Genomic DNA, 19,780 nt, shown 5'->3' on the forward strand with positions numbered 1-19,780 from the left:
GACGGATGAGGAAACTGAGGCCCCAGCAGGGCCCCAAGTCGCACGGCTGACGAACGGCGGAACCGGGATTCGAACCCACAACCTCGGCCTCCCGAGCCCGGGCTCTTTCCCGCCGAGCCGCGCTGCGTCTCTGGGACTTTGTAGAAAAACCTCTAGTAGACGGAGAGTTTCTCAGGTAGGAAGATTTTTCCGGGAAAGGGAGGTTTTCCGGAGGGTCGCATATATGATTTCTGTTTGACAAAGGGATGCTTGGCAGCTGGCGTAATAATAATATTACAGCCTGCTGGGGTAGAAGCAGCGTGACGTGGGGCGAGGTCCTGGGTTCTAATCCCGGCTCCGCCGCTTGTCTGCCGGGTGACTTTGGGCGAGTCGCCGCACTCCTCTGGGCCTCAGCGACCTCGCGGGTAAAACGGAGATGGAGACCGCGAGCCCCGCGGGGGGGCACGGCTTGTGTCCGCCCCGATCTGAGCGTTTAGTACAGTGCCTGGCACATAGTAAGCGCTCGGCAGATACCACGATGCTTCTTCTCTCCCAGAGATTCCCCCCCATTCCCGGTCTCGTCCCCCGCCCCGGAAAGGCTGATCATCCGACGTCCGATCTTCCAAAGTCATCGAGCCCCATCGGTATATATGTATATATGTTTGTACATATTTATTACTCTATTTATTTATTTTACTTGTCCATATCTATTCTATTTATTTTATTTTGTTCGTATGTTTGGTTTTGTTCTCTGTCACCCTTTTAGACTGTGAGCCCGCTGTTGGGTAGGGACTGTCCCTAGATGTTGCCAACTTGTCCTTCCCAAGCGCTTAGTACAGTACTCTGCACACAGTAAGCGCTCAATAAATACGATTGATGATGATGATGATCTGGTCTCCCTACCCACCCTTCCTTTTCTAGACACGCAAATTTTGTCGTCTTTTACCTCCCCAAGAGCTTAGTACAGCGTTCTGCACGGAGTAATTTGACTTGTACATATTTTACATATTTATTTTACTTGTACAGATCTATTCTATTTACTACATATCTATTCTATTTTTTTTATTTTGTTAGTATATTTGGTTTGGTTCTCTGTCTCGCCCTTTTAGACTGTGAGCCCACTGTTGGGTAGGGACTGTCTCTAGATGTTGCCAACTTGGACTTCCCAAGCGCTTAGTACAGTGCTCTGCACATAGTAAGCGCTCAATAAATACGATTGATGATGATGATGATGATGATCTGGTCTCCCTACCCACCTTTCCTTTTCCAGACACGCAAACTTTGTCATCTTTTACCTCCCCAAGAGCTTAGTACAGCGTTCTGCACGTAGTAATTTTACTTGTACATATTTTACATATTTATTTTACTTGTCCATATCTATTCTATTTATTTTATTTTGTTCGTATGTTTGGTTTTGTTCTCTGTCTCCCCCTTTTAGACTGTGAGCCCACTGTTGGGTAGGGACTGTCTCTAGATGTTGCCAACTTGGACTTCCCAAGCGCTTAGTACAGTGCTCTGCACATAGTAAGCGCTCAATAAATACGATTGATGATGATGATGATGATGATCTGGTCTCCCTACCCACCCTTCCTTTTCTAGACACGCAAACTTTGTCGTCTTTTACCTCCCCAGGAGCTTAGTACAGCGTTCTGCACGGAGTAATTTGACTTGGACATATTTTACATATTTATTTTACTTGTACAGATCTATTCTATTTACTACATATCTATTCTATTTATTTTATTTTGTTCGTATGTTTGCTTTTGTTCTCTGTCTCCCCCTTTTAGACTGTGAGCCCGCTGGTGGGTAGGGACTGTATATGTTGCCAATTTGGACTTCCCAAGCGCTTAGTACAGTGCTCTGCACACAGTAAGCGCTCAATAAATACGATTGATGATGATGATGATCTGGTCTCCCTACCCACCCTTCCTTTTCTAGACACGCAAACTTTGTCGTCTTTTACCTCCCCAAGAGCTTAGTACAGCGTTCTGCACGGAGTAATTTGACTTGGACATATTTTACATATTTATTTTACTTGTACATATCTATTCTATTTATTTTATTTTGTTAGTACGTTTGGTTTGGTTCTCTGTCTCCCCCTTCTAGACCGTGAGCCCGCTGTTGGGCAGGGACCGTCTCTACGTGTTGCCAACCACTTAGTACAGTGCTCTGCACACAGTAAGCGCTCAATAAATTGATCGATTGATGGGAAGCGCTCGACAAGTAGCATCGAACCGAACTCGGCACGGCCTCGGCGTCTCCGTGGCGAAACGCTCAACGGCATTCGCTCATTCGATCGTATTTATTGGGCGCCCGCGGCGCGCAGAGCGCTGTACTAAGCGCTTGGGAAGGACAGGTAATTGAAACGTCCCAGTGAACCTGACACGGAGACAAGCCGGTCACGGGCGCCATCGCCTCTTTTCTACGGAAACTGATGACGGGGGGGGGAAAAAAACGGTTGTTTCGCATCCTTTTTCCCTCGTCCTCCGCCGTGATAATAACGGTATCCGTTCAGCGCTTACTCTGTGCCGGGCGCTGTACTGAGCGCCGTACCGTCGACCCTCTCTGCTTCCTCGCAGCGAGGCCTTCACACATCCTTCTTTCCACAATCCGTCCCGGTGGATCCGCGGCTTTTCCCCAGCTCCCGGGAGAGGAAGGCGGAACGGGGCCGGCCGACGGCGAGCCGGACGGTCTGGTGGGGGAGACGGACGTTAGGAGGAATCAGGGAATTGCGGATGCGGGCCCAGGGAAACGGGGAAATCCAAGCGTCAGGGCGGCGCCGGCGGGAGCGGGAAGACAGGGAAGCCGAGAGGACCGCCCTGACGGGGAACGTGCCGACGAAATCCCCCCCGAGACGGTACGATATTAGACGGTGAGTTCCTCCGGGGGCGGGGATCCCGGCGTCGGTACGCTCCAAAAATTTCCCATCGTTCGATGGGATTTATTGGGCGCCGGATGGGCGCGGAGCGCTTTGCGCAGGGCTTGGGAGCGACCGGGACGACGCGAAGCAGGGCAGAGGGGGGGAGGGTTCACGGAAAGAAAGAAATGAATGAAAAATGAAATACGTGAAAAACGCGCGGCTCAGTGGGAAGAGCCCGGGCTTTGGAGTCAGAGGTCACGGGTTCAAGTCCCGGCTGTGTGACTCTGGGCCTCAGTTCCCTCATCTGGAAAACGGGGATGAAGACTGGGAGCCCCCCGGGGGACAACCTGATCACCTTGTAACCTCCCCAGCGCTTAGAACGGTGCTTTGCACATAGTAAGCGCTTAATAAATGCCATCATTATTATTATTACTCACTTCTCTGGGCCTCAGTTCCCTCATCTGTCAAATGGGGATGAAGACCGGGAGCCCCCCGGGGGACAACCTGATCACCTTGTCACCTCCCCAGCGCTTAGAACGGTGCTTGGCACATAGTAAGCGCTTAATAAATGCTATCATTATTATTATTATTATTCACTTCACTGGGCCTCAGTTCCCTCATCTGGAAAACGGGGATGAAGACTGGGAGCCCCCCTCATGGGACAACCTGATCACCTTGTCACCTCCCCAGCGCTTAGGACGGTGCTTTGCACATAGTAAGCGCTTAATAAATGCCATCATTATTATTATTATTATTCAGTTCTCTGGGCCTCAGTTCCCTTATCTGTAAAATGGGGGAGAAGACTGTGAGCCCCCCGTGGGACAACCTGATCACCTTGTGACCTCCCCAGCGCTTAGAACGGTGCTTTGCACATAGTAAGCGCTTAATAAACGCTATCAGTATTATTATTACTCACTTCTCTGGGCCTCAGTTCCCTCATCTGGAAAACGGGGATGAAGACTGGGAGCCCCCCAGGGGACAACCTCATCACCTTGTGACCTCCCCAGCACTTAGAACGGTGCTTTGCACATAGTAAGCGCTTAATAAATGCCATCATTATTATTAATAAAAAAGGACAGATTTAGGGCAGCGGGACACGGCCCCCATTGGGCTAGAAAAGGGGCCCCTCCTCATCATTTTTACAGACGTTTATTCAAACGCGCCTTCAATTTTATTTTGCCTATTCTAGCCGCCTTGACACGCGACTCCCCCCATTCATCATCATCATCAATCGTATTTATTGAGCGCTTACTGTGTGCAGAGCACTGTACTAGGCGCTTGGGAAGTACAAATTGGCAACATATAGAGACAGTCCCTACCCAACAGCGGGCTCCCAGTCTAAAAGGGGGAGACGGAGAACAAAACCAAACATACTAACAAAATAAAATAAATAGAATAGATATGTACAAGTAAAATAAAGAAATAGAGTAGTACATTCGAATGTAAGTCCCCTGTGGGCAGGAAACATGCTACGTCTTGATTTTATACTCGCCAAGCATGATGTGATGATGATGATGATTGATGATGATGTGAGCCTTGTCCCCTCCGCACAGCGCTTGGGAATGTATGATACAGCAATAAAGAGAAATGATCCCTGCCCACAGCCGGCTCACGGTCCGGGGGTTGTATATAATTAAAAAGTATCAAACGGACATAAACGAGTACCGGGAACAGTCTCTTGGGAGAGGAGATGGCGCACCCAATAAATAAAACCATCGCCACCTAAGGAAACGGGAACTGATCCTCATTTGTCGCCCGCCTTAGGAAACAGTTCCCGGATTTCAGATTTTTCTTCCGCTGAACCCGAAGGGATTTAGGAAGCGAGGTGGATGAAAACGGGCAGCTCGATTTGGACGGGGAATGTGTCTGCTTATTATTCCCTTGTCCCCTCCGCACAGCGCTTGGGAAGGTACGATACAGCAATAAAGAGAAATGATCCCTGCTCCCAGCCGGCTCACAGTCCGGGGGTTGTATATAATTAAAAAGTATCAAACGGACATAAACGAGGACCGGGAACAGTCTCTCGGGAGAGGAAATGACGTACCCAAATAAAAAAACCATCGCCACCTAAGGAAATGGGAACTAATCCTTATTTGTCGCCCGCCTTAGAAAACGGTTCCCGGATTTCAGATTTTTCTTCCGCTGAACCCGAAGGGATTTAGGAAGCGAGGTGGATGAAAACGGGCAGCTTTTCCGGCAGCTCGCTTTGGGCAGGGAACGTGTCTGCTTATTATTCCCTTGTCCCCTCCACACAGCGCTTGGGAACGTACCATACAGCAATAAAGAGAAAAGATCCCTGCCCACAGACAGCTCACGATCTGGGGGTTGTATATAATTAAAAAGTATCAAACCGACCTAAATGAGTACCGGGAACAGTCTCTCGGGAGAGGAGATGACGTACCCAAATAAAAAAACCATCACCACCTAAGGAAACGGGAACTAATCCTCATTTGTCGCCCGCCTTAGGAAACGGTTCCCGGATTTCAGATTTTTCTTCCGCTGAACCCGAAGGGATTGAGGAAGCGAGGTGGATGAAAACGGGCAGCTCGATTTGGACGGGGAATGTGTCTGCTTATTATTCCCTTGTCCCCTCCGCATAGCGCCTGGGAAGGTACGATACAGCAATAAAGAGAAATGATCCCTGCCCACAGCCGGCTCACGATCCAGGGGTTGTATATAATTAAAAAGTATCAAACGGACATAAACGAGTACCGGGAACAGTCTCTCGGGATAGGAGATGACGTACCCAAATAAAAAAACCATCGCCACCTAAGGAAATGGGAACTAATCCTCATTTGTCGCCCGCCTTAGAAAACGGTTCCCGGATTTCAGATTTTTCTTCCGCTGAACCCCAAGGGATTTAGGAAGCGAGGTGGATGAAAACGGGCAGCTTTTCCGGCAGCTCGCTTTGGGCAGGGAATGTGTCTGCTTATTATTCCCCTGTCCCCTCCGCACAGCGCTTGGGAACGTACGATACAGCAATAAAGAGAAATGATCCCTGCCCACAGCCGGCTCACGGTCCGGGGGTTGTATATAATTAAAAAGTATCAAACGGACATAAACGAATACCAGGAACAGTCTCTTGGGAGAGGAGATGACGTACCCAAATAAAAAAACCATCGCCACCTAAGGAAACGGGAACTAATTCTCATTTGTCGCCCGCCTTAGGAAACGGTTCCCGGATTTCAGATTTTTCTTCCGCTGAACCCCAAGGGATTTAGGAAGCGAGGTGGATGAAAACAGGCAGCTCGATTTGGACGGGGAATGTGTCTGCTTATTATTCCCTTGTCCCCTCCGCACAGCGCTTGGGAACGTACCATACAGCAATAAAGAGAAATGATCCCTGCCCACAGCCGGCTTACGGTCCGGGCATTGTATATAATTAAAAAGTATCAAACGGACATAAACGAGTACCGGGAACAGTCTCTCGGGAGAGGAGATGATGTACCCAATAAAAAAAGCCATCGCCACCTAAGGAAATGGGAACTAATCCTCATTTGTCGCCCGCCTTAGAAAACGGTTCCCGGATTTCAGATTTTTCTTCCGCTGAGCCCGAAGGGATTTAGGAAGCGAGGTGGATGAAAACGGGCAGCTCGATTTGGACGGGGAATGTGTCTGCTTATTATTCCCTTGTCCCGTCCGCACAGCGATTGGGAACGTACGATACAGCAATAAAGAGAAATGATCCCTGCCCACAGCCGGCTCACGATCCAGGGGTTGTATATAATTAAAAAGTATCAAACGGACATAAACGAGTACCGGGAACAGTCTCTCGGGAGAGGAGATGATGCACCCAATAAAAAAAATACAACGCCACCTAAGGAAACGGGAACTAATCCTTATTTGTCACCCGCCTTAGAAAACGGTTCCCGGATTTCAGATTTTTCTTCCACTGAACCCGAAGGGATTTAGGAAGCGAGGTGGATGAAAACAGGCAGCTCGATTTGGACGGGGAATGTGTCTGCTTATTATTCCCTTGTCCCCTCCGCACAGCGCTTGGGAACGTACCATACAGCAATAAAGAGAAAAGATCCCTGCCCACAGCCGGCTCCCGGTCCGGGGGGGAGACGGACATCGACACCGACCGACAGACGTCGATCTGGAGGGCGGAGAGGAAACGCTGGACGAATCCCAGAGAACGGAAACGGGAAAGGGCCGGTGCGTAGGCCTGGCGGAGCCATTTCCAGAGCTTAAAAAAGGAGGGACGCTTTCTGGCGTTCCAGGTGACCCGGCGGATTACGTACCTGGGATGGGTTGGGGTTTGGTGCCGTCGTCCTCTCCCGGGAGCGCGGAGGGAACGCCCGTTTGCTCATCACGTCGACTCCCGTTCCCTCTCGCGGGGCTTCCCGCCACGGGACGAAGCCCGGGAGCCGTCGGCGACGCGAGCCTGGCGAACCCTGGAAGACGTGGGCCGGACGGGCGTCTTCCGAAAACGCGCCCCGTCGGCCTCCCGGGCGGTCCGGGACTTCTCCGGTCAAGGAATCCGTCCGCCTCGGTGACGGCGGGATGCTCGGAGAGCGGCGCCCGCCTGGAACATCTGCGTCGCCGCGGGACCGGACAGCGCACCGAGGGAAGAGCCGGCCGGCCCGTTTTTCCAAAAGGGAGCCGCCGATGACGTCTCTCCGGCGTTCTCCGGGAAGTCAGTCTCCCCGATACGTCCGGCACGTCCCCGGATCACTTCCCGGCGACCGCCGAAAGAGGGTGGGTCGGGGGGGGGGGAATCCATCGCCTCCGGATCCCCCCTCATCCGACGCGCTTCACGAGACCGGCGTCTTCTCGGGAGCGCGGCGGGGCGGCTTCCCGGGGGGGCGAGGGCGCCGGGAACGAGTCCCGCTCCGGGCCGGAGAGCGTCCCCGGGGCCCGGCTGAAAATGACCGCGTCCCGGGCCTTCCCCCTCCGGCTCCGGTTCGTCTCCGGTGAAATGGCAAAGGGGAAGAAGGCGGGATTCTCCGAGGCGTGACCCTCGCGCCTCCGGACGGGCTCTCTCGTTCGGTCTTCGGGGCTGCAGGGGTCTTCCGGGGAAAACCGTCACCTTGGCTCCTGAAGAGGCCCCCGCCCCGGATCAGTTCGGGATCTTTTTAATGTGAATCTGAAACACGGAATGGAAAAACCACCCGGTGAACCGCCGCCGGCTCGACATCTCCGCCGTCACCCCCGGGTCTCGGGATCACGCCCGACGCCGACCGAACCGTGCGGTCGCTCGCTCTCTCGGGGGTATCTACTGAGCGCTCTCCGTGCGCGGAGCGCCGTCCCGGGCGCTTGGGAGAGGGCGGCGGAACGGACACGTTCCCCGCCCGCGGTGACCGGACAGTCGAGGGGGGACGACAGATATTACTCGAAATAAAGAAGTCGCGGAGGTGGCCGGAAGCGAGGCGGGACGAAGGATGGAAATCCAAGCGCAAGGGCGACGCACGACGACTCTCCCCGGCTGCGAAGCCCGTCTCCTCCGAGAGGTCTTCCCGGACTTCCTCTTCTCCCACTCCCTTTCTTCATCCCCGCAATGAATGAATGAATGTTTTTACGTATTTCTTACTCTATTTATTTTACTTGCACATATTCTATTTATTTTATTTTGTTCATATGTTGTGTTTTGTTGTCTGTCTCCCGCTTCTAGACTGTGAGCCCGCTCTGGGTGTTGCCAACTTGGACTTCCCAAGTGCTTAGCACAGTGCTCTGCACACAGTAAGCGCTCGATAAATACGACTGAATGAATCTGTTGCCAACTTGGACTTCCCAAGCGCTTAGCACAGTGCTCTGCCCACAGTAAGCGCTCGATAAATACGATTGAATGAATCTGTTGCCAACTTGGACTTCCCAAGCGCTTAGCACAGTGCTCTGCCCACAGTAAGCGCTCAATAAATACGATTGAATGAATATGTTGCCAACCTGGACTTCCCAAGCGCTTAGCACAGTGCTCTGCCCACAGTAAGCACTCAATAAATACGACTGAATGAATATGTTGCCAACTTGGACTTCCCAAGCGCTTAACACAGTGCTCTGCCCACAGTAAGCGCTCGATAAAAACGATTGAATGAATATGCTGCCAACTTGGACTTCCCAAGCGCTTGGCACAGTGCTCTGCCCACAGTAAGCGCTCGATAAATACGATTGAACGAATATGTTGCCAACTTGGACTTCCCAAGCGCTTGGCACAGTGCTCTGCCCACAGTAAGCGCTCGATAAATACGATTGACTGAATCTGTTGCCAACTTGGACTTTCCAAGCGCTTAGCACAGTGCTCTGCCCACAGTAAGCGCTCAATAAATACGACTGAACGACTATGTTGCCAACTTGGACTTCCCAAGCGCTTAGCGCACAGTAAGCGCTCAGTAAACACGACCGAAGGAAGAAGGAGGAAGAAGAAGCGACGCCCGGAGAAGCCAAGTGACGCGCCCCCGGCCACCCGGGTCAGTTTCTTCCGCCGCGGCCTTCCTCAAGCGCTTAGCCCAGTGCTCTGCACACAGTGAGCGCTCAATAAGTACGACTGATTGATCCCTCGCCGCCTCACCTCGCTGAGGATGGCCCACATGGCCGCGTTCTGAACGACGGAGAGCCGGACGGCCGCCAGCGGATTGAGGCTGGGGGGGACGGTCCCTCTGGCCACGCCGCTCTCGAATCGCCCTTCGGAAGAAGGAAAAGATCGGGGGGGGGGGCGGTTAGGACTCTCTATGTCGCCAACTTGGACTCCCCAAGCGCTCAGTACAGTGCTCTGCACGCGGTAAGCGCTCAATAAATACGACCGATGGATTGATTGGCTCCGAGCCGGACGCCCGCCGCACCGACCGCCCGCCACGCTGGCAATTCCGGGGCCAACTTCCTCGGGAGCGGAGGTACCTATTCGGAAATAGCCGTCCTCTAAGCGGCCAGCTTTGGTTTCCGGGTTGATGTCCGTTTCTTCACCCTGAGGCGGAGCGGGAACGGAAGAGGATGTAAATTGCTTTAATTTTACTTGTCCATATCTATTCTATTTATTTTAGTTTGTTAGTATGTTTGGTTTTGTGCTCCGTCTCCCCCTTTTAGACCGTGAGCCCACTGTTCGGTAGGGACTGTCTCTATATGTTGCCAACTTGGGACTTCCCAAGCGCTTAGTACAGTGCTCTGCACATAGTAGGTGCTCAATAAATACGATTGATTGGTTTTATTACTCCATTTTACTTGTACATATCTATTCTATTTATTTTAGTTTGTTAGTATGTTTGGTTTTGTTCCCTGTCTCCCCCTTTTAGACTGTGAGCCCACAGTTGGGTAGGGACTGTCTCTCTATGTTGCCAACTTGGACTTCCCAAGCGCTTAGTACAGTGCTCTGCACACAGTAAGTGCTCAATAAATATGATTGATTGGTTTTATTACTCCATTTTACTTGTACAAATCTATTCTATTTATTTTATTTTGTTAACATGTTTCGTTTTGTTGTCTGTCTCCCCTTCTAGACTGTGAGCCCGCTGTTGGGTAGGGACCGTCTCTATATGTTGCCAACTTGGACTCCCCAAGCGCTTAGTACAGTGCTCTGCACACAGTAAGCGCTCAATAAATACGATTGATTGATTGTTTTTATTACTCCATTATCTATTCTATTTATTTTATTTTGTTAGTATGTTTGGTTTTGTTGTCTGTCTCCCCCTTCTAGACTGGGAGCCCGCTGTTGGGTAGGGACCGTCTCTATATGCTGCCGACTTGGACTTCCCAAGCGCTTAGTCCAGTGCTCTGCACACAGTAAGCACTCAATAAATACGATTGATGATGATGGAAGATGTTGTATACTGCTTTAATGAAACGATTTCTGTTTCAAATCACAAAGAAGTGGGGGACCAGTGAGTTTGCATCTGAGGAGTTTCCCATCTTCCTCACTGTGCACTTTCTAGACTGTGAGCCCGCTGTTGGGTAGGGACCGTCTCTATATGTTGCCAACTTGGACTCCCCAAGCGCTTAGTACAGTGCTCTGCACGCAGTAAGTGCTCAATAAATACAATTGATTGATTGATTGATTGATTGATTCTACACTGTGAGCCCGCTGTTGGGTTGGGACCGTCTCTATGTGTTGCCAACTTGGACTTCCCAAGCGCTTAGTCCAGTGCTCTGCACACAGTAAGCGCTCAATAAATACAATTGATTGATTGATTGATTCTAGACTGTGAGCCCGCTGTTGGGTCGGGACCGTCTCTATATGTTCCCAACTTGGACTCCCCAAGCGCTTAGTCCAGTGCTCTGCACACAGTAAGCGCTCAATAAAGACGATTGATTGATTGATTGTAGACTGTGAGCCCGCTGTTGGGTCGGGACCGTCTCTATGTGTTGCCAACTTGTACTTCCCAAGCGCTTAGTCCAGTGCTCTGCACACAGTAAGCGCTCAATAAATACGATTGATTGATTTTACGTGTTATTTTTACCACGGATGTAAACCAGAAAAAACCTAAACTTGACTCCCGATTTAACAGTAATACAAAATAATGATGACGGTATCTGTTAATCAATCAATCAATCGTATTTACTGAGCGCTTCCTGTGTGCAGAGCACTGTACTAAGCGCTTGGGAAGTCCAAGTTGGCAACATATAGAGGCGGTCCCTACCCAACAGTGGGCTCACCGTCTAGAAAGCGCTTCCTAAGCGCCAAGCACTGTTCTAAGCACTGGGGGAGATCCAAGGTTCGTTCATTCATTCATTCAATCGTATTTATTGAGCGCTTACTGTGTGCAGAGCACTGTACTAAGCGCTTGGGAAGTACAAGTTGGCAACGTATAGAGGCGGTCCCTACCCAAAGGTGATGAGGTGGTCCCACGGGGGGCTCACGGCCTTTCTCCCCATTTGACAGACTGAGGCGCGGAGAAGTGGAGCGACTTGCCCAGAGTCACCCACTCAATCAATCGTATTTATTGAGCGCTTACTGTGTGCAGAGCACTGTACTAAGCGCTTGGGAAGTACAAGTTCTCCCCACCAATTACATTAGAATCCACGACCTCTGACCCCCAAGCCCGGGCTCTTTCCGCTGGGCCACGCCGCTCCAATCTTAAGGAAAACCAAAGGACAATTCCCTCCGATCGTATCCCGAAGCCCCGGCTTCGGGAACCGAAGGGAGAGGCCGGAAAACGCGCCGAGCGAAGAGGAACGAAGGATTTCCCCGTGAGCCAAGTCTGCCACGCTAACTGGACGTTTCTCCCGGTCGGTGACGGCGTAAACGCCGCCATTATTTCCCCCCCAAGCTGAATTTCCACATTTCTCTTCCGATGTGCGAGGGAAATCCATCAATCAATCGTATTTATTGAGCGCTTACTGTGAGCAGAGCGCTGTACTAAGCGCTTGGGAAGTCCAAGTTGGCAACATATAGAGACGGTCCCTACCCAACAGTGGGCTCGCAGTCTATAAGATGGGTTGGGCTCTCCAGCTCAATCAATCCGTCAGTGGTGTTTCTTGAGTACTTGCTAGGCGCCCAGCACTGTACTAAGCCCTCGGGAGAGTCCACTACAGCAGACCCGGCTGACTTCTAGTTCTCGTAATGCTCAGTACGGCTTGGGATGCGGGAAATGCTTTACGAATCCCAGTTATCATCATCGAATCAGGCCGTTCCCCGTCACTCACCTTTCATTTATTCGTTCGTTAACTCAGTCGGCTTTAGAATAATAATAATAATAATAATAATAATAATAATAATAATAATAATAATAATGATAATAATAATAAAGACCGTGAGCCCCCCGAGGGACAATCTGACCACCTTGTAACCTCCCCGGCGCTTAGAACAGCGCACATAGTAAGCGCTTAATAAATGCCAGCATTATTATTATTATTAGGATCGCCAACCTCATCGGCGACGCTGATCGGCCGGTGGTGTTTCTTGACTTTCTGCGCGCAGAGCACTGTACTAAGCGCTGGGGAGGGCCCAGCCCCAGTTGATGGACACGTTCCCCGCCCTCCACGCGCTTCGGGCCTGGAGGGCTGAGGAAGAAGCCTCTTTCCGATGGTATTTACTGAGCGCTTCCAGGGCGCGGAGCGCTGGGGGGGACGGTCCGACCTGCCCACCACGGGCTGACGGTCTAGACGGTGGGGGAGACGCCACCTGATCCTACCTTCAAGGGCAAAACCTCGACGGTTGTATTTGCTAGGATATCACCGGGATGGTCCGGGTTGCCGCTATGGAACAAGTACCTGAAACGGGAAAGGAAAAGGTAAATACGGCGCCCAGGCTTCCGCGGCTGAGGGAAACTGTTAATCGTAGCGAGGAGGGTGCTATTTGTTGAGCGCTTCCCTCGTGCCGAGCCCTGTCCTGAGCGCCGGGGTGTCCCCCCTGTGGGGCTCGCGGTCTCAATTCCCGTTTTTTCCGCGGATGGAAAAAACAGTCCACGATGACGGCGCGGCCCGGATCGCCGGCGTCGAGGTGGACGGGGGCCGGAGTCTCCGCACCCAACGCGGGCGGCGAAGGAATCGAGGAATCCAAGAGGGACGCTCGGGTTGTGAATTTCCGGGATAGGGAGGGTGTCGACGGCGGCGGGAGAGGCGGGAGGAGGGTCGGCCGTGGACCGAACACTGTACTAAGCGCCTGGGAGAGCACCAGACGATGATCTCGGGCGAGTCACTTCACTTCTCCGTGCCTCGCCTGTAAAAACGGGATTAAGACTGGGAGTCCCCCGTGGGACATGGACTGGTCCAACCCCATCGGCTTGGATCCACCCCGGGCGCTCAGTACAGCGCCTGGCACGCGCTAAGCGCTTCACAAATACCCGAGTTATTAGATATCGAGTCACTTTTGACCCCCCCACTACAACTGAAAGGTGAAGGACGGAAGAAACGGCGCGGCTCAGCGGGAAGAGCCCGGGCTTGGGAGTCCGGAGGTCCCGGGTTCTAATCCCGGCTCCGCCCCTTGGCAGCTGGGTGACTTTGGGCGAGTCCCTTCACTTCCCTGGGCCTCGGTTCCCTCATCTGGAAAATGGGGATTGAGACCGTGAGCCTCACGGGGGACAACCTGATCACCTTGTATCTTCCCCAGCGTTCAGAACAGTGCTTGGCACGTAGTGTATATATATATATATATATATATGTTTTTATATATATATGTTTATATATATATATATGTTTTTATATATATGTTTTTATATATATATGTTTTTATATGTACATATATACATGTAATGGGGATGTAATATGCAATATGTATATTTATGTGTGTATATATATATATATATATATATATATATATATATATATATATATAATGGGGATTGAGACCATGTGCCCCACGTGGGACAACCTGATCACCTTGTATCTTCCCCAGCATTCAGAACAGTCCTTGGCACGTAGTATATATATTTATTATATATATATATATATATATATATATATATATATATATATATATATATATATATATAATGTATGTATGTTTATATATATACATATATGCATGTAATGGGGATGTAATATGCAATATGTATATTTATGTGTGTGTATATATATATAGATATATATATCTATATATATATCTATATATATATAGATATCTATATATCTATATATCTATATATATATATATATATAATGGGGATTGAGACCATGTGCCCCATATGGGACAACCTGATCACCTTGTATCTTCCCCAGCATTCAGAACAGTGCTTGGCACATAGTATATATGTCTATACATTTATATACGTACTTATATGTATGTTTATGTATACATATATATATATATATATATATGTAATGGGGATGTAATGTAATATGTCATGTATATTTACGTGTATATGTATAGAGACAGAGAGAGATAGATAGATAGATAGAGATAGATAGATAGAGATAGATAGATAGATAGATAGATAGATAGATAGATAGATAGATATAATGGGGATTGAGACCGTGTGCCCCACGTGTATGTATGTGTATGTTTATATATATATAACATATGTAATGTAATATAATATATATATATATATATGTAATGGGGATGTAATTAATATGTAATGTAATATGTCGTATATTTACGTGTATATATATATATAGAGAGAGATATTGATAGATAGATACATACATAGATAGATACATACATATATATACATATATATATAATGGGGATTGAGACCTTGTGCCCCATGTGGGACAACCTGATCACCTTGTATCTTCCCCAGTGTTCAGAACAGTGCTTGGCACGTAGTATACATGTTTATACATATATATATGTTTATATATATACATACATACATCTGTATATATGTATATATGTTTGTACGTATTTATTACTCTATTTATTTGACTTGTACGTATTTATTCTATTTATTTTATTTGGCTAATATGTTTCGTTTTGTTCCCTGTCTCCCCCTTCTAGACTGTGAAGCCGCTGTCGGGTAGGGACCGTCTCTAGACGTTGCCAACTCGGACTTCCCAAGTGCTTAGTACAGTGCTCTGCACACAGTAAGCGCTCGACAAATACGACTGACCGAATACCAATCACAATGACAATAATGGCATTTCTTAAGCGCTTACTATGAGCAAAGCACTGTTCTAAGCGCTGGGGAGGTTACAAGGTGATCAGTTGGTCCCACGAGGGGGGGGGCTCAACACATACCATCATCGGTAGTATGATTATTACTATTTTCATCAAAGAATTCAGCCAGCGTGTGTTCCCGGGACTGCCGGGGGGCAAAGAGGAAGGGCCTCGTCCAGTCAACCCATCGATCGATGGTGTTTATCGATTTATCGCCGGTCGCGCTTAACCTGTAGATGGCTGGTTGTGGGCAGGGGAGGCGTCCTCTACGTCGCTCTCTCGGCCTCTCCCGAGCGCTTAGTACAGCGTTCCGCCCCCCGGAAGCGCTGGAGCAGCCCGGAGTAGGGGCTAGAGCCCGGGCCGCCGGGCCGGAAGATGACGGGTCCTAATCCCGGCTCCGCCGCCTGTCAGCCTGGTGATCCGCCCCTTCCCTTCTCCGGGCCTCGGTTTCCTCATCTGGGAAAGGGGGATTCCGTCCTCCTCCGATTCGGACGGGGACCGGGTCCGCCCCGGCGCTCAGAAAGGCGCCCCACCCGTAGCAGGAGCTTAATAAACGCCACTTTAAAAAAAAAAAAAAAAGCGGAAACCTCCTCCAGCGACCTGATGGGCTTTAGGGACCGGAGCTCAATCAATCAATCGTATTTATTGAGCGCTTACTGCGTGCAGAGCTCCGTCCTGAGCGCTTGGGAAGGCCAAGTTGGCAACTTATAGACCCGACGGTGGGCTCACAGCCTAAAACCGAGCATGCTAAGAAAATAAAATAAATAGAATCGCTGTGGACAAGTAAATAGGGTAAGAAATAGGTGGAAACGTCTATCCAGGTGCCGCGGGGAAGGGAGGGAGGTCCTCGGGTTTCTTTTCCTTTAGGCCGGACCGGAATGGCGACTGACCTCTCCACGTGGACGGGCTTGTCGAATCGGAATAAGATGTAGTCCCCGGCCGAGGGGGTGACGGCCCAGAAGAAATCCTCCCCCATGTAGGTTCTCTCGAGGGTGTGCCCCTGGTAGACTTTGAGAGACGACGACACTTCCGCCGGCGGGTTGAGGTGGATCTTGTGGAGCAGGGGTTTCAGGAAGTCTTTGTCCTGAGGGGAAATCGAGGCGCGCCTCCCTTCAGCGTCCATCCCGGCCCCCGTTTCACGGAAGGCCGGAGAACCCCCCCCCCCCCCCACCCATATTCGCCGCGCGGCTCGGTGGGAAGAGCCCGGGCTTTGGAGTCCGAGGTCCTGGGTTCCAATCCCGGCTCCGCCGCTTGTCGGCTGGGTGGCTCTGGGCGAGTCGCTTCGCTTGTCCGGGCCTCAGTTCCCTCGTCTGGAAAATGGGGGTGAAGGCCGGGAGCCCCCACGGGGGACAACCTCATAATAATAATAATAATAATAATGTTGGCATTTGTTAAGCGCTTACTATGTGCCAAGCACTGTTCTAAGCGCTTGGGGGATACAAAGTGATCAGGTTGTCCCACGTGGGGCTCACAGTCTTCATCCCCATTTTACAGATGAGGTAACTGAGGCTCAGAGAAGTGAAGTGACTTGCCCAAGGCTACACAGCAGGCATGTGGCGGAGCCGGGATTCAAACCCATGACCTCTGACTCCAAAGCCCGGGCTCTTTCCACTGAGCCACGCTGCTTCCCATCACCCTGTAACCTCCCCAGCGCTTAGAACGGTGCTTTGAACATGGTAAGCGCTTAATACAGTGCTCTGCACTCAGTAAGCGCTCAATAAATACGATCGAATGAATGAATGAATAATAAATGCCATGAAAAAAAAAGAGCCCGGGCTTTGGAGCCGGACGGGTTATGGGTTCAAATCCCGGCCGGCTCCGCCGCTTGTCGGCTGGGTGACTTTGGACGAGTCACTTCACTTGTCTGGGCCTCAGTTCCCTCGTCTGGAAAATGGGGGTGAAGGTCGGGAGCCCCCCCGGGGGACAACCTGATCACCCTGTAACCTCCCCAGCGCTTAGAACGGTGCTTTGAACATGGTAAGCGCTTAATACAGTGCTCTGCACTCAGTAAGCGCTCAATAAATACGATCAAATGAATGAATGAATAATAAATGCCATGAGAAAAAAAGAGCCCGGGCTTTGGAGCCGGACGGGTTATGGGTTCAAATCCCGGCCGGCTCCACCGCTTGTCGGCTGTGTGACTTTGGGTGAGTCACTTCACTTGTCTGGGCCTCAGTTCCCTCATCTGGAAAATGGGGGTGAAGGCCGGGAGCCCCCCCAGGGGACAACCTGATCACCCTGTAACCTCCCCAGCGCTTAGAACGGTGCTTTGAACGTAGTAAGCGCTTAATACAGTGCTCTGCACTCAGTAAGCGCTCAATAAATACGATTGAATGAATGAATGAATGAATGATAAATGCCATGGGAAAAAAAAAAAAGAGCCCGGGCTTTGGAGCCGGACGGGTTATGGGTTCAAATCCCGGCCGGCTCCGCCGCTTGTCAGCTGGGTGACTTTGGGCGAGTCACTTCGCTTCTCTGCACCTCAGTTCCCTTATCTGTAAAATGGGGATGAAGACTGTGAGCCCCACGTGGGACAACCTGATCACCTTGTACACTCCCCAGCGCTTAGAACAGTGCTTTGCACGTAGTAAGTGCTTAATAAATGCCATTATTATCATTATTATTATTATCCCCATTTTACAGATGAGGGAACTGGGGCACAGAGAAGTGAAGTGGCTCACCATCATCATCATCAATCGTATTTATTGAGTGCTTACTCTGTGCAGAGCACTGTACTAAGCGCTTGGGAAGTCCAAATTGGCAACATCTAGAGACAGTCCCTACCCACCAGTGGGCTCACAGTCTAAAAGGGGGAGACGGAGAACAAAAACCCAACACACTAACAAAATAAAATAAATAGGATGGATATGTCCAAGTAGAATAAATAAATAAATAGAGTAATAAATATGTACAAACATATACACAGCCACCCAGCTGACAGGTGGCGGAGGCGGAATTTGAACCCGCGACCTCGGACTCCAAAGCCCGGGCTTTTTCCCACTGAGCCGCCGCTGCTTTTCCGTGTTACAGGCGATGGGTTTCTCCTTGTAAAAACCCCCTGCTCACCCTGCCCAGCGCTTAGCACAGAGTGAGCGCTTAACGGATACCATCGCTATTATTATTATAATAATATAATATAATATAATATATAATAATATATTATATAATATAATATAATAATATAATATATAATATATTTCCTCCCACATAATATAATATAGTATAATATAATATATAATAATATATAATATATATAATATAATATAATATAATATATAATATAATAATATAATATAATATAATATATATTTCCTCCCATATAATATAATATAATACAATATAATATAATATAATATAATATATAATAATATATATAATATAATAGTATAATATAATATAAAATAATATATAATATATAATATAATATAAAATATAATATATAATATATTTCCTCCCATATAATATAATATAATATATATAATAATATATATAATATAATAGTATAATATAATATATAATAATATATAATATATTATATAATATAATATATAATATAATAATATAATATAATATATAATATATTTCCTCCCATATAATATAATATAATATATATAATAATATATATAATATAATATAATATATAATATATTTCCTCCCATATAATATAATATAATATAATATAATATATATAACAACATATATAATATATAATATAATATAATATAATATAATATAATATATAATATAATATATTTCCTCCCCACACCGCGGCGGGCATTCCCACCGGGCCGGCCGACGTTCCCATCGCGAGGGAATCCGGGTTTCAAGGCGGCGGCGCTTCCCTCGACGCCGACCGAGAACGGGTGGAGCCGAACTGGCCGAGGGGGGAAGAGGGACGATTTTCCCACGGAAAGGGAGCCGAGACCACCGGGATCGGGACGCGGGGGGCGGCAGCGGCTACCGACCGTAAGCTTCTGGATTTTTCCGGGGAGGGAAGAGTGCAGGCCGACGTGCTGGAAGAGGGAAGGCCGGAAACGGATCCGCAGGTTCGCTTTCTGGCGGTCGCAGTGTTTCTTAAAGGGAACACAAAGGACAGACGGTGAGCCCGCTGTTGGGACGGGACCGTCTCTCGATGTTGCCAACTTGGACTTCCCGAGCGCTTAGTACAGTGCTCTGCGCTCAAGAAATACGACTGACTGATTGATTGATTGACAGCCGCGTTTTCCGATTCGCGCTAAGATTCCGTGCGATTCCCCCTTCCTTCCCGATAAAACGGCCGGGTCTTTGGCAGGGAACGTGTCTACCAACTCTCTTATAATAATAATGATAATGATGGTATTTGATCAGCGCTTACTATGTGCCGAGAGGTTCCCGGCCCGAGAGGTTTGCCAGGAGACCGGCGCTCCCTCGGGCGTCTCTACTAAGCGCCCGGAGCGCCGGACGTGAGGCGTGGAGCAGCGTGGCTCAGTGGGAAA

The 19,780-nt window shown here is 49.2% G+C and overlaps 1 protein-coding gene across 2 annotated transcripts in view; it reads right to left on the minus strand.

Moving 5' to 3' along the window:
• Window positions 1-7,280: 7,280 nt before the first annotated feature.
• MGAT4A (alpha-1,3-mannosyl-glycoprotein 4-beta-N-acetylglucosaminyltransferase A) overlaps window positions 7,281-19,780 on the minus strand; it is a 43,363-nt gene continuing 30,863 nt past the window's right edge. For both annotated transcript variants that reach the window (XM_038757210.1, XM_038757209.1), the window contains exons 11-16: window positions 19,271-19,378; window positions 16,196-16,389; window positions 12,901-12,979; window positions 9,674-9,740; window positions 9,348-9,460; window positions 7,281-7,928 (exon numbers count right to left, since the gene is read on the minus strand). In XM_038757210.1, the coding sequence (XP_038613138.1) occupies window positions 7,902-7,928; window positions 9,348-9,460; window positions 9,674-9,740; window positions 12,901-12,979; window positions 16,196-16,389; window positions 19,271-19,378 (588 nt within the window). In that variant the 3' untranslated portion in view covers window positions 7,281-7,901. The remainder of the gene's footprint in view (window positions 7,929-9,347; window positions 9,461-9,673; window positions 9,741-12,900; window positions 12,980-16,195; window positions 16,390-19,270; window positions 19,379-19,780) is intronic.

This window comes from Tachyglossus aculeatus, chromosome 15 (genome assembly GCF_015852505.1).
Source record: "Tachyglossus aculeatus isolate mTacAcu1 chromosome 15, mTacAcu1.pri, whole genome shotgun sequence".
Taxonomy (NCBI): domain Eukaryota; kingdom Metazoa; phylum Chordata; class Mammalia; order Monotremata; family Tachyglossidae; genus Tachyglossus; species Tachyglossus aculeatus.